Here is a 15,861-nt window from a genome sequence, read left to right as displayed (position 1 = left end):
ACACAGACACAGTGCCCTTTCTCTTTAGCACACAACACAGTTTAGTGGTCGATTATGCGTCTTCTGTGGATTTGCAAAGTCAAATCTGATAAACAGGTGATGATACAGCATTCTGTTCAGGTCCATAAAATATGACTTCCTAGAGGAATCTAATTATAAAGGAAAAATATTTTCAAATAAAAGTTTATTTTCTGATTTGGGGAAAGATTTGCTCACAGAATTTTTCTAGGAGAGAACTCAGCTTATGTTAAATTATTTCATCAATTTATTGAATTAAAATGCTCCCAGCTCTTATTTATCTTTATCCACATCAGAATGATCATATAACTGATACTATTTCTAAATTCTACATTCTCTTGTAATATAAAAAGGAAAACAGAGGTAAGTGAGCTGGTATCCCAAGCCTATTTCAAAAACTAGCTAGCAGTGGATATGGCAAAGTCCAATATCCAATTCCTTCTACATGTTACAATTCTGGAAATTTTTTACAATCATAATAATCCAAGGCACTATGACTCTGAAATCTCTCTGAGTCATTCAGGATTTTATTACATCTAACATAATTTGAGTGCTAAGAGTATTTTGATAATATTCCAAAGCTTGTTTTTTTTTAATTAACTGTATTTCTCGAATATACTGATAAAACAAGGCTTTATTAATACAATAATAGCATAATTATTTCTTTCATTTCACTTGCTCTCTCAGATTAATTTTGCTCAATTTTGAAATTGAAGCTATTTTATTTTCTAATTCTTTGACAGGTGTAAACAGTAAATTTAATTAAATTAAATGAGAATTGTTAAATAACCATGAAAATCTTCCCCCAGATATTCTGAATAGTCATGAATTAACTATACAATTTCCAATGGCTTTTAAAATTCAGCCTCTAAACCAATCAATTCTAAATCACATTTTCAGTTATATATAAAGTAATTTTAAAAATATTTCTTCTTGTGGTACCAAAACTAACTACCCAAAGAACTGTAGAAAACAGTAAAATGTGTAAAATTTCAAAGTTCATAATAATCTTAGCGTTAATCAGCATTTGGCTTCTAACACTGGAATTAACTTAAGCAATTTGGAGTATTATCCTAAAATTATCATTATCTTTACCAGCCCTGGGAGTAGCTAATGGTTGTTAGACACTGTATAATTAGCATGAGAAATCAGAAATCAATGTATGATCAAATACAAGTTATGTGCCAAATAAAATTACTATAATTTATCAATTCAGCTACTCAAATATGATTGTCAGTGAGCCCAAAACACTCAAAACACAATTATAATTATCTTCAGAAAGTATCAGGGAACAGTCTGGGAAAAATTAAAAGAAATGTTTTAATACTTTGTATAACAGAACATTCAAGCTCTGGTAAATCATATAATTTAGCAATTATTTTTCAGTAGTAAACCATTAAATTTTTACACAGACTTTTTAAATAATAAAACTTGTAACCCACATTAGATAATTTTACTCTGAAGTTAAATGTTCTTTTTTCTTAATCAAATGTATTTTTACAACATAAAAGGTCTCCTTTAGACAGAGGTCTAAGTTCCCTGGTGGTCTAGTGGTTAGGATTTGGTGTTCTCCTTTAGACAGATACCTAAAGCAAGTTTTTAATTTAAATGATTTTGAATTAATTCAAGACAGGACTTTAAAAAAAATATCCAGAGAAAGGCAGGTGGGAGGTTATATGCAAATCCTAGTACTTTCCCAGTAATTCCATCTCTTTCGTCCCACTCATCATAGGAGCACCAGTATATTTTCACATCCCAGTTGAGATCACCTGTGCTAAAATTAATGATGTGCCCAGTCTGCCTGCTTACTGTTCTCACATCTGGGCAGAACAGAATATTAGAGAAGTCACTGGTCTTGAATAAAGCAGCCTGGGTTTGATTTAGTCAAGACACTCACTGCCTGATCCAAGGATTTGTGACTGATATAAGGATGATTCTTCCCAACACCCTACCTCAATGGTTTCTTATAAAACTCAAATGGGAATATATGTATAAAGTGTTTTATAAACTTTCACACACTATACAAATAAAAGTTATTATGATGCTTGTGGTCCATACCCACAGTGTTAATCCAGTCCCAGATTCTAAGAATAGCCCAAACCCAATCTCTACTTGGGGCAAATCAAGGGAGTCTTAGCTAAGTAATTCAGATGCTTCAGACTGTAAGACATTCTTGTTGTCTCTCTTACTGTAAACTTATTAGTTTCTCTAGGTTTATTCTAACAGCTGGATCCTTCCTTATTCCTGGGAACAAATGGGGTCCCAAAATATAAATGAATAAATGAATCAAAACAAGAAAATCTTATTCTTCAGATTCCTGCTCTAATGTTCTGTCTGATACCATTCACCTCCCCCTGGAGTTGGTCTCTGCCTTCCTCTCCCTTACTACCTTTGGAGAAATGACCTGGATCCATGTCCCATAGATGGGAATCTCCTGGTACTTCTATACCTCTCAAATTCTGTCTGACTGTCTGATTTGTCACCACACTCTAGGTTTGTCTCAATATATAGTTCAGCCAATTAGCAGATTTAGAGTCAACGAAGCAAATTCTCTTCTAACCACTATTATCTACAAATGGAGCAAGATTCCTTGTGAGGTAAAGAGTTCTGTATCCCCCTAAGCTAGTCAAGGCAAAGCTATGTTCCCACCAGCAATGGAAAGCCCTGCTGCTTTGGTTGGGAAGTTAGACAAGATCATTCTATAATCCTAGGTAACCTGCTTAACTCCTCTGTTACTCTGACTTGTTAATGCTTCTGGAGTGACAATAGAGAGGACAATGTATGTCTTCTGACATTGTTGCACTTTACCACACTAAACAAATTGTTCCTATGATGAACCCAAAAGAGAAGATACTATTCCCCTTTTATTTGAATATTATTTGTTATTTCAGTTAAATGAAATGTACTCCAGAAACACAAATTATCTGTGTGTCTAGATGTAAAGACTATTACTGCACTAATGTATTTGTTAGAGATAGTAGCAATTAGATACAAAAATGATGTAATTAACTCTGAAAATATTTTTTAATCATGTATAGCAAGCCATGTCCCAAACCAAATATCCATAAAGAATATGACATTTCTAATTGTAATTTTACATTAGCACGCTATTTTCAGTTCAATATCGAAAACTCTTTATATTGTATCTATACAATCAATGTCATAAACTAAAACGTGAATGTCAAAAGTTTAGCAATCACTTTAGAACATTTGTAAGAACACAATTTGTTTAAATTTGGTAAATAAAGTTAAATTAACATTAATTTCATTTTCTTTTTCCTTTTACTTTTATGATGGTTTTATAATATTGTTTTGTATTTTCCTTCATTTTATGAGAGGACACCAAACATCTGAACATTACTTATGTAGTAAATTCAATGATGCTATAGAAAATGACTGATTTTCCCAGTTTTCACATCTTTCCATTTGGTTATGGAATAACAAAATCTAATGATTTGGATATTTGTGATCCAATATAGTATAAATAGCTAAGGTTTTGTCTCTTGGTCATGAGAGAGAGATGGAGAATAAGATAAAGACATAGGAATAATGGGCAGAATAATGGGTGTGGATTATAAAACTGAACTGTTAGGAATCAGAGGGAAAAATAAGTAAGGAGAGAGAAAATGGGATGGAGATAGGAAAGAAGCAGTACGAGTGACCAGGTAATACATCCAGAAGACAGTTGGCCAGTGGAGTCATAACTTGCCAAGAATCACTATAGTTAATGTGCACTACAGACTGGGTCACAAGTTGCACCCAACTTAAATAAGTTTGATGGTATTTAGGACAACTGAAGCCAGAGAACTCCCACCAAAATAACTATACAAGCTAGTAAATTAAACATCCCTAGTTCCACGGATGCTGATAAAAGACAGAAGACTCCTGAAACAAAAGACTCTGCTACTCACAGCAAGAGAGTACAAGTATCAGGATAGCTGCACTGGTTTCCTTGACCCAAGACCCACGTCAGAGACGGAAGGTCAGGTAGAGTTTGCATGCATCGCAGGAGAGAGACCTTGAGTTTAGGAGATCTAATTTCCTAGCAAGCAGTAAGCACACCTGTTCTTTGTCCAGAGGGAAACTAGATTTATTGCAGAACTATGTGATACATTCCTGAGTACGGTCCTCAGTTCTCAGGATTGCCAGCCAAATAAATAATTCTGAGAAGTGGGCTTTGAGAAAAAATAGTCAGTTTTGTGATGTTAGCACACTCAGCAAAACATGTAGGAATGTGAGTGACCCACAAGGAACGCCTCTCAACAGTGAAACAAAGTGGTTCTCAAAGAGCAGGATGCCCAGATTAGCATCACTCACAGCCTTAAAAGAAATGCAATTTCTTGGGCCTCATTCAGACCTAGTTGTCGTAGACTATTCAGGCTACTATAACAATAGACCACAGACTGGGTGGCTTATCAACAACAAACATTTATTTCTCACAGTTCTGGAGGCTGGGAAGTCCAAGATCACAGCATTGACTGGTTTGGTGTCTGGTGAGAGCCCACTTCTTAGTTCATAGACTGATGTCTTTTCACTGTGTCCTCACATTGCAGAAGGGGTGATGAAACTCTGTGAGACCTTTTTTCTGAGGACACTAATCCAATTTTTGAGGATTCTATCTCATGATCAAATAACTTCCCCAAAGCCCTACATCCTAATATGATCACATTGGGCATTAGAATTTCAACATACAAATTTGGAGAAGACACAAAATTCAGCCCACAACACTAGAAAAAGCAGAAATTCAGCAATCTCAGTTTAACAAATCCACTCAGTAATTCTGAGACCCACTAAAGTTTGAGAACCAACAGTGTAACGAAAAGAATTTTTGATAGCAGTCAGGATCCCAGAACTAGTCAGGGCTTAGACCAACTACCTGGACATGTCACTCAGCTTGTCTGTGCCTAATATCTTCACCTATAGCAGGAGGAGATAATTTTTTTTAATTGGGGTATAGTTGTTTTACAATGTGGTATTAGTTTCTACTGTACAGCAGAGTTCTCTGTGCTATAAAGCAGGCTCTCATTAGTTATCTATTTTATACATATTAGTGTATATATGTCAATCCCAATCTCCCAATTCATCCCACCCCAACTTTCTTCCTTGGTGTCCATACGTTTTTTCTCTACATCTGTGTCTCTATTTCTGCCTTGTAAACTGGTTCATCTGTACCATTTTTCTAGGTTCCACATATATGCGTTAATATACAACATTTGTTTATCTCTTTGTGACTTACTTCACTCTGTATGACAGTCTCTAGGTCCATCCACATCTCTACAAATGACCCAATTCCTTTCCGTTTTATGGCTAACAGTCCACTGTATATATGTACCACATCTTCTTTATCCATTCGTCCGTCAATGGGCACTTAGGTTGCTTCCATGACCTGGTTATTGTAAATAGCGCTGAAATGAACATTGGGGTGTATGTGTCTTTTTGAATTATTCCTTATTACTCATATTTGATGAAGTCCTCTATTCCTTGTCATGTAGCTTTATCAATATTGCCTGACCTTGAAATGCACATGGCAAGCATTGGTAAAACCAGGAGAAATCAGCTGGCAAAGCAGATCCACAAGGTCTCGTTACCATCCTCCACAGTCCATAACCTGGGGCTAGCCTCCCAGGCTCCCAGAACTTCTTTGTCAGCAGGCTGGGACAGGAACAGCACCTCAGACAAATGTTAACCATTCTGGAATAGGCTGGCCAATCAACCCAGAAGATCTGTTTATTCATTTATAGGGAGACTAACTGAAAGAGAGGCTAGCCCAATGTTCTCTGGCCTGAGCATTCTCCTCCAGTAAATCAAGCTGCTCAGAATTGTAATCAGAAGCTCTACTTGGAAAGCATGGATTTAGAACAGAGTGTTAATTGAATGTTCTTAGTCTGCCTGATGTGTCCATGTCTGTAATAGGAATATACCTGTCATTATGGGCCAAGTGCACTTCCAGGGTCTGGCCACCTTCTCCTGTGGACAGCCCCTGAATGGCACAACTAAACTGCCCTCTGAGACTTTCCTGTTTTTCTGTGCTTGCAGTGCCAAACAAGTCTCTCTCAGATCAACACATTTTTTTCCTTTGGCTGATTTAATAATCTTCATTTATGTTCTAATCAAGTCTCAGAAACCCTAAAATCTTCAGCCTGTCTTAAGTGACATTGCATATTTTCTGCCCTGATCAGTTCAGTTTTGGTCTTCAAGTTATAGTCTCAGAAAACAATTTGATCATCTTATTTCCAAATTTCTGGCTGGTTACTACACTCTTGTTTTCTCCTGTTTTCCACACCCTCCTTCCCTAAATGGTCATCACCCTAGTGAAACTGCACTCCTTTTCAGGTGGGACTCGAACCAGCCAAAACTCATACTGGGACTTGAACCCATGATCCCTGACTTAGGAGGGGACTCAACCCCCCCTGTATTTTAATTGAAACTGCTCATCTGGTGTCAGGATTTACTGAAGCTCAGGTTATTTTGTGTTGGTGAAGAAAGAATTCAGTGAGAAGCAAAGTGGCAGGCAAAGAATGAGTTTATTAACATAGATGCTTGTGAGATATACAGGTGGGCAGGTGGTAGGGGCTCTGCCTCAAGGACTGAGAGGACTTTATTTTCATAAACAAAAGTGGGGAGGGAGAGAAGATCACCTTCTTCCACATTCTTGAGCAGACGTCTATGCTTACATCATTAGTTCCTCCTTTGACCCTATGTGGTTTAACTGGGACTATCGTGGTGCTATTTAAATCACATGTATATTATTAGCAAAAGGATGGTAACATATACTATGAATAAAATATGGTAATTCATCTCAGCTTTCGGTATAATGTCCCCTTCCACCTATATTTCTGTCTTGACTACATGAAGAAGTGCTACTCTTCAAGGACTATTAACTGTCTGACTTCATGTCACAAGATTCAGACGCCATATCTATTGTCTTGTGTTTTAACTATCACGGGTTGTGGCTTGAGTGTGTCTGGTGCTTGGATGTACCTGGTCTTCCTTCAAGGTAGTGTAGATTGTTGCTATGTTACTGGATTCTTTCCTTGAGTGGTCATTAGCTTATAACAGTCTCCCAAACTCCCTTAAAATTCCCTTTCTATCTTGAATTCCCTAGTGGGATTTCTAAACTATTTAGTTGTCCTACTCTACCCCTATCACCAGGATTAGAGACTATCAGCCTCCAAGAATCACATAGTAGAGCAGCTGCCTTCATTTGTACCATTCTGGTGAGTTACGGCCCTCTTGGTTTTCATTCCATTATGGATTTTCTTATGTGATTCTTTCACCTTACAGTATAATGCAATTTTGGCCCCAAGAGCTTATTAATAGAAGGTAAGTTTTAATTTATAATGAACAGTCACTCCTGGAAATCTGCTTATGTTATTTAGAAATTTGAATTGAATTGAATTAGATCTCATTTGTAATAAGGGATTTGTAAAAGCCAAATGTATTCACATTATCTATAAAAAGTGAATGGCTGAATAATTACTCAATAAACATAATTAATGGTGACAACAAATATAGATTATTCTTGTTCATGAGACTTGCTTTTCCATAAAATGTTATATAGCTTGCATTACCCACATATTTTCATTTACCTTTTTTACTCTGTAGATGCTATTTAGAAATATAGATTATCTATATTTATTTATTAATTATAAATCTCAAATAGAAAAAAGATAACCAGAAGCATTTTTGACATGAAAGAAAGAATATTTCTTTAAAAGTATTATGGGGATTTTTTGGTAAAACTCTAAATAAGGTGTATTTATTCAATATATTGCTGTATTTATTTTATTTCAAATATATTAATGCATGAGGTTTAAAATTAAATGTGCTTTCCCTGTAGATTAATACTATCTTTTTCATCTTTGTAAAATAGAAGTAAATTGCTTGGTTCAATACAAACTAAGCCCATTTGAGTGGCTTTTTTTGTTGTTTTTCAGAAATAGGAGAGATTGAGACTTGAAAAAGAATTCATCATCAGGAGAATTTATTTTAAAAGCATCCAAGCTCCTATACAGCCAGAAGATAAATTACCCACTAGTCAAGAGAAGGAAAGCACAATTAATTTCACATTATACTAAACCAATCAGCTCCTTAAGTGGCTGTCTTTTTTGAGAAAAAGCAGCAAGAAAGTCATAGTTGTTCCTTCCTCTCATGCCTTTAGAAGCAAACAGCTAGTCTTTTCTCAGACTACAAGTTCTATGGAAAGCAGGGTGAATATATATATATATTTTTTCTTTTTATATATATATTTATTTATTTTTGGCTGCGTTGGGTCTTCGTTTCTGTGTGTGGGCTTTCTCTAGTTGTGACGAATGGGGGTTACTCTTCATTGCGGTGTGTGGACTTCTTATTGCAGTGGCTTCTCTTGTTGTGGAGCACGGGCTCTAGGCACGTGGGCTTCAGTAGCTGTGGCATGTGGGCTCAGTAGTTGTGGCACACGGGTTTAGTGCTCCACTGCATGTGGGTTCTTCCCAGACCAGGGATCGAACCTGTGTCCCCTGTATTGGCAGGTGGATTCTTAACCACAGTGCCACCAGGGAAGTCCCAGGGTGAATATATTTTGTTGTTTTTAGATAAGGAGAATTCTATTCATGACTTGTATCCATATTTCACAATGCAAAGTTAATGAAGCTTTTGTCTTGTACTACTGACAGGCAAATGCTTTGAAGTTTTATGACAAGGAAGTAAAACTTCAATAAATTATTTCCAAACCTACCTTTCTTCTTTCCAGGATAATTATTTTTATTTAATCATTTACCATCAAGGAATAAAGGAAGGGTTGAGGAGAAATCATAATGGGGTAATGGAATATGCACAAAAAAATCTGCAGGCTGCATTTTTCTTCCTAACAAAATGGATTATTGCTAAACAACCATTCATTACCTTTTTTGAGACCAGCAGGATGGTGTTAGAATATACTAAATTAATGTCACCTGCCATCACTTAACCTGAAGAAACACAATGATTAGTAAACTTTACATACACAGCTGCTGCAGCATTTTAAGCATCTTCCATATGTAATAAAAATGTGATCAATGGAGGCCTTCAAGGAAAGAGTGCAACGCGAGCATATAAAGAGCCTCGGTTCCTTCCTGCACATAGGTGTTATTCATCAAAACCCCCAAACCACAATGCTTTGTGTCTGCATGTCAGTACCATTCTATAGGCTAAGTTTAATTCTCTTTATTAAGGTATTCATTTTGCATTGATAAGGGATGATCTTTGGTATGCACATACAGGAAATGTACAGTCTCCTTTACGCCATGCAAAAAAGTAGCACACTGACTTTGAACCATTAAGTTCAAGACTTTGTGCTTTAAAGATTAAATTACTCTTCCCACATACATGCATACAGCCTGGCACTACATAAAGAACACAAATAATAACGTTTTCATTTTTAAAAATACATATATGTTGGATCAGTAAGGATATAGTATAGATTGCATGAGGAAGAAGAGAGGGAGAAGAAAAAGAAAGAGGGACTGAGGGAGAGAAGCAAAAAGTGAGTGTGAGAGAGAGAGAGAGAGAATATCAAAATATCAAAATGTACTTAGGCCTCACCCATGAAATTTTCTTTCCTGGGTATAAAAGATTTTTTAATGCTTTGACTGGAGAAAAGACTATTAAGGGTATATATTTTGTTATTTTTAGTTGTTTGATTTATGAAAGTTTTTAATCAATATTGTTAGGCATTTATTAGTAGGATTATATTTATAAGTAGAGCAAGTTTTACAAAAGTACTTCTAAGGGTCCTTTGAAAAATGATTGTCCCTGATTAGTTAATTAAATGTGGTAAATGACATTTGTAAACTTTTACATATTATATATCATGTTTTTAAGTACTTCATTTGTCTGGTTTAACAAATAAAATCTTTCTGAGAATGAGATAATTCTTAAAATCTAGTAAGTTACATGTATCAATATGATGGCCTAAAGTTTTCTTAGACTTTCTAATATCACACATGAACATAAGATGTGGATGTAAGATTTCAGATCACAAAACTGCAATCTTATGTCTCAATTTTTTTTTTTTTGTCTCAATTTTTAATTGCATATTCTAAGCTGAAATCATAAGACTGTCACATTAATAGACTAAATTATCTGAAGTAACATGTTTACAGTACCAAATGTTCACAGATTTCTTAACACAAAAATATTAGTACTCTGATTTCTGTTTTTGTAAACATTTTATGTTCAACTCTAAATCTTCCTAGAATTAAAAGACATGTACTCACTAAGGAAGATGACATCCAGTTAACTAAAACTATTGAGGTGTACATCTATTCTTGAGTGTGAAAGTTACACACCCATGAAGGAAGAGAAAATACCATCCAGGTTCACTGAGTTCCTTTCGACTGTGATCTTGGTAGGACATGTGACTTGAAGCTGCAGACACCCAGAGCAACTCTCACCACCTCAACTGCCATATCAGTCGTTTTCATAAGCTCTATATCACAGGACTCAAAACTTTAATAAAGGGTCAAGTTACCTAATTGTCTGGCTACTCATAGGAGTCAGCAACTATTGGAAAGGGTAGCCTGTACATATGATCAGTCAGTCCTCACTCAGCCACATAAGAATGGGCCTTGAGTCTGGAGTACTTTCTTACTGAGAAATAAAGAGCCCATGCAGTCAGTCTTACAGACTTGTATGGAAATACTTTCCCTGTTTTAAGCTAAATAAGTGTTCCTTTGTCCTGCTTAAATGTGTGCATCAGTGGTCCTCAGGCACACCTCCATCTTTTAGTATTTCAGACTCCATGAGAGTGGGTTCCAGGTCCTTCTACAGTAGCAACAGGGATAGTCATAGACCAATTGCCCTCCATCCACTGCCAGGGAGACTCGCTATCTCTCATAGGAGTCAGCAACTATTGGAAAGGGTAGCCTGTACATATGATCAGTCAGTCCTCACTCAGCCACATAAGAATGGGCCTTGAGTCTGGAGTACTTTCTTACTGAGAAATAAAGAGCCCATGCAGTCAGTCTTACAGACTTGTATGGAAATACTTTCCCTGTTTTAAGCTAAATAAGTGTTCCTTTGTCCTGCTTAAATGTGTGCATCAGTGGTCCTCAGGCACACCTCCATCTTTTAGTATTTCAGACTCCATGAGAGTGGGTTCCAGGTCCTTCTACAGTAGCAACAGGGATAGTCATAGACCAATGGCCCTCCACCACTGCCAGGGAGACTCGCTATTTATAGTGGACCAGCACACACTATTAGAGCTGTAAAGTGTCGTTCCATCCAACACTTGACTGTGTTAGGTTTTCCTTGACAACTCTGATACCAAAACACAAAGACAAAAATGTTTGTATTTCTCCCCTGGGACTGATAACCAGGAGCACTACAAGGTATTCTTCTCCCCCAATATTGATAACTGATGCACGATGTCCTTCTCGCAGCAACTCCCATCCAAACTGATTTGCTTGTCTTTGGTTCATAAGACATATACATAGGTTTCCCATCTAATTGCAAAAAATCTTTGAAGTTGTTGGATAATTGGTGTAATTATATTTTTTACTTAAATAGAAAGACCTTGAACTTAATAGGATTCTAGGATAAATAAATGCCTTTCTCTACTAATCTAAATAAACTTACATTATTTTATCTTCATATTCAATTTCTCAATTCAATTTTTCAACCAATTGAAATTTGACTCTTATATGGTGTTTTCTGGCTCATGGTTGCACCATGAGTCTTCCACTGTCCTTCCTGCCTCTAGCTTTCTTCTTTCGCAACCAAGGTTGTGTAACTCAAATCAGAGTCCTGTACTGGCTTTTTCTCTTATCCCAGGTACGTAAGGCTTAGGAATGCACTGTTCAAAGCCTTTTCCAGTGGAAAAATATCCTATGTTCACTCTTTAGGGGCAGCAAAGATTCATGAGCAACCCAAATCTCTTTCCCTAGCCTAGAACTTCAAGTGGTTCTCTTCTGACCAGGACAAGAACTCAGGTTGAAAAATAATTGTTGATCTCAATCAGTAAATTAGCTGGATTTTTAAAAATCATATCATGCTATAAATATAAATAATTTTAGTGTTGTGTACAACAAAGGATCTGAGAACTTAAGCTTCTCAAAAGTATTTGTCCTTAAGACTTGTTTTATCCTTCTCCTGATTAAGCCTTAAATTCCAACTTATTTATTTATGCATGCTATCAGCAATGAAATATAAATCTCTATATTTTAAAATACTTTTTTTCTTTTCTCAGTTTCTGCAGATAAAGTGATCTGAAGTAATGAATGATGCCATAAAAGCAGAAAAGAAACTGTGACAGCACCCAGAAATATGAAAGGAGGCTTCTTACTGCATAACAGCATCTTTGGTTCAATTTATAAAAACCCAAATAAGATGGACAGTATTGTCCAATTTTAGAAATTCCATTTCTTCTATGTTCTAAGCTGTATAATTGTCAGGTTTTTATGGTTTAGATTGTAAATGTGTTTTTTCCCTTTGCTAATTATGTTTTTTTTTAAGTCTTAAAATGTGGAGGACATTTATGAATGGTAAGGGAGACACCATATACAAATGTATATTTGTAAAAGCTATTTTTATGATTAGCATGTTTTACTGTTGGTCATATATAAAAGCCAGGTGATATTGCAATTATACACTTAAAACTTATTTCCAACAATGTCATGTAAGAAAAGATGCATTTTATGCTAGTTTTTATAATTTATTTTTAAGTTATAGTTTAAAGTACTTCAGATCATAAGGATAAAATACTTGAAAAGTTTTATTTCTGCCCTCAATAAGCACCATTTTTATTAATAAATAATGCAAATATTTCAGATGTAATTCAATAGCTGAAGGACTGTTGGTTTACCCTGTGATTAAATTGAGCATTCTCTGCTTGACTGAACTGAAATGACCCAATTATTACCCAATATTTCAGTCTGGGTAGGAGATCCCATGGACAGGTTTTAATGTCCAGACAGGTAAGAATGGCAGGGATGATTGCCTTGTCTTTGGATCCAAAAGTTCAAATTAGTACATACATCACTTCAGTTCATCTTCTATTACTAGGAACTCTCCATTCCCTGGTATTGCAAGTGTTTTCCAGATGCCCTTAGCCATTGTCTTGTGCTGTGGAAATGGAAGAAACCATCTTCACAGACTGTAGGAGAATTCAGCATATAATTTCTTAATAAATACTGTTTCTTTTAAAACAAAGTTGGTGTATATCTTTCTTTTGGGGTGCACTTAGTTTTAATACCTGGTTTGAATTTTTAAGTAAGCTGTAATGCCACAAAATCAATGCAATAATGAAAGTAGCATAACTTTAATATGCATATTATATGTTCTTTATGCCTTAACTTTTCATGGAATGACTTGTATTCTGAAACATATTAATTTGTCATGTAATTGAAAATCAGATGGCCCTCAGTCCATGAAAGAAGGCACACTATGGTTTATATTTCTAGAAGGCATATTTTTTACTCCAAATATAGAATTTTAAGAAAATATTTCAGGATAGAAAGCAAAACTACCTGAACATAGGTATTTATGCTCTGCCCAGCTAAAACTCTGCACTAAATGACTGCCAGCTCTTCATTAAAGAGCAGAAGGAAAACATTTAGCATCACCAAGAGCACTTTGTAGATTTAAAGCCACTTTTGTTCAAAGAAATCGAGGGTCTAAAATCAGCTTTGTATGTTTTCTCTTATTTTTCTAGTTTAATTCCTTTAAAGTGATTTATCTTCTTTCTCTATGACTTTCAAATATAAGCTAACAAAATCTTATACAATTTCATCCAACAAGGAATATCAAAAAAAAGTTCTGAAGAAAAACAAGAATTAGAACTCTGTTATTAAAGAAAAAAAATATATCACATTTTCCTATTTAAAGTCTTTAGCAATTTGCTAAAGACTTTAACCTAGGGGTTAAACCTAGAACCTAGGGGTCTGTATCAGGAATGTGCTTCCTTTTTAAGGGAATGTGAAAAACACAATGTAGTCCATTGGTTTTGGCCATAATTGGTATTGGGGAAATTGTAACTGCTGTGATTGAATTCTGAAGCTGCAAAAACATGTATGCGGTTCTACAAGGGAATAAAATCAACAGAGTGATTTCTTGGTTTGCTGCCAATAGATGCCTGGGGTATTCTGGTGCTCCAGAAAGGAAGTGTTGCAGGTATTGTGTATTAAGAAAATACACATATGGATATTTTTCCAAACTTGCCATTCGTCCTCATAGTAGTCACTAAACAGTGTAGCATTTATAACCTGGCATTATTATAAATTAAGAGCATTATCCTTTCTCAGGTATTCATTAACTATTCTCAAAATAAAATGAATAATTCAGATGTCCAAAATAATTATTTGTTACTAGAGTTTGATTTTGTCTACACAGGCCTTGAAACATGAAACCATGGGTCTTTCTCTTTATTCATTACCCATTCCTGGCTTAAGAATTTCTTTTGATGACAAGGATGGAATAAAATATACACCAGATCAACAAAATATAGATTGGTGGGGATTGTAATCCCTGAAGGTTTAGTTTAATAAATGAAAAGGAAGATTTTTAAGAGATGAGAAGGAGAGTGTAAACTTCTAACAATAGCATTAGTCTCATAAAGGGAAAGAAAAGGAACATTTGTTGCTGCATTCAATTCAAGAAAAATATGGGACAATAGGCCCACTGCTTGGGAAGTTAGGTAAACGGAGCACTGGTGATAGTGGGAAGGAGAAAATACCGATTTTGCATCCATCTTCTTCAATAAAAGAATAGTTTTCAAAGCAGGAATGCACACACACAAAAAAGAAACAAAATAAGAAGAAACTATTTTAAATAGATTAAAGTTCAGAGAACAGGAATTACAAATGCAAATGCCTGCAGAGGCCTAATAAGAAATATAAATGCACTAATCGGGCCTGAAGTAAGTTAGCAGACATTCAATGCAACTATGCTGATGAGGAGATACAGCTGGCTGCCTAATTCAGAAATGCAGACCTGGATTGGTAAGGTTTCCTGATGTTTCAAGAGAAGGTAGGCATCCAGAGTTTTAAATGAGATATCCTATTTTGTTTTGTTTTAATATGAATATGAAGGTGAATGAAACCATATCTGTGATTTATATCCAGGATTTAATAGTTGTAAAACTTAAAGGAAAAGCTTAAAATAATAAGAAACAACAAATTCAGTGTCATCTCTGGTGAGCAAAGAAGGGAGAATAGAATAAGAGTATTCAATAGCAGCTGTAATATTTAAGTTATTAGGAAAATATTTGAATCAAATGTTTTAAATCAAATACATATCAAACTAAGTGTAGGTTACACTGGTGTTTATTTTATCTTCTCTATGTTTTTTGTAGGCTAAAAATATTTCAGAATGATAAAAGTATGTGATTTTTTTCACAATGTTTGTGCATAGGTAGATAGAGATATGCATATTGAAGACACAGAGATGTGGGTGGTATAAATAGCATATAAAGAGGTAGAAATTTGGATCTTTGAATCTGTCGGAAGTCTGTAAGTTTGTAATCTACCTTTCCTAGAGATGTTCAGATTCCTAGAAAAGAATATAACTTAGAGAAAGAGAGATGCCTTATTCTAATGTTCTAAGCCATTTTTGCAGAGGAGGGATTTATAAGTGCATTTCCTATTTGTTAATGAAAAGTCTTTCTATCAGCCCTTGAGATACATAGAACCACTTTAGGAATTTAAATATGGTTCATGAAAGACTTTGGGGTGCCTGAGCATGCAAAATAGCCCTCATGTTTATGTGCTGCATCTGTAATATAAGGACTATGCCGTCTCTATCTTTATATCCTGTACAAATGGTACCTGTCCATAACAGGTTATTTCTCCATAAATATTTGGGGAATTAAATGAAACATGGTATTCTCCA

At 35.3% G+C, this 15,861-nt stretch overlaps 1 protein-coding gene across 1 annotated transcript in view; it reads left to right on the top strand.

Moving 5' to 3' along the window:
* Positions 1-13,185, top strand: part of RALYL (RALY RNA binding protein like) — an 850,165-nt gene extending 836,980 nt beyond the window's left edge. The window contains exon 9 of the mRNA XM_024731420.1: positions 12,224-13,185. Coding sequence (XP_024587188.1) covers positions 12,224-12,241 — 18 coding nt within the window. The 3' untranslated portion in view covers positions 12,242-13,185. The remainder of the gene's footprint in view (positions 1-12,223) is intronic.
* Positions 13,186-15,861: the final 2,676 nt, after the last annotated feature.

The sequence above is a fragment of the Neophocaena asiaeorientalis genome, unplaced genomic scaffold (genome assembly GCF_003031525.2).
Source record: "Neophocaena asiaeorientalis asiaeorientalis breed wild unplaced genomic scaffold, Neophocaena_asiaeorientalis_V1.1 scaffold371, whole genome shotgun sequence".
NCBI lineage: Eukaryota > Metazoa > Chordata > Mammalia > Artiodactyla > Phocoenidae > Neophocaena > Neophocaena asiaeorientalis.
Note: the sequence above shows the minus strand (reverse complement) of the source record. Positions and strands in the feature narration are given on the sequence as shown.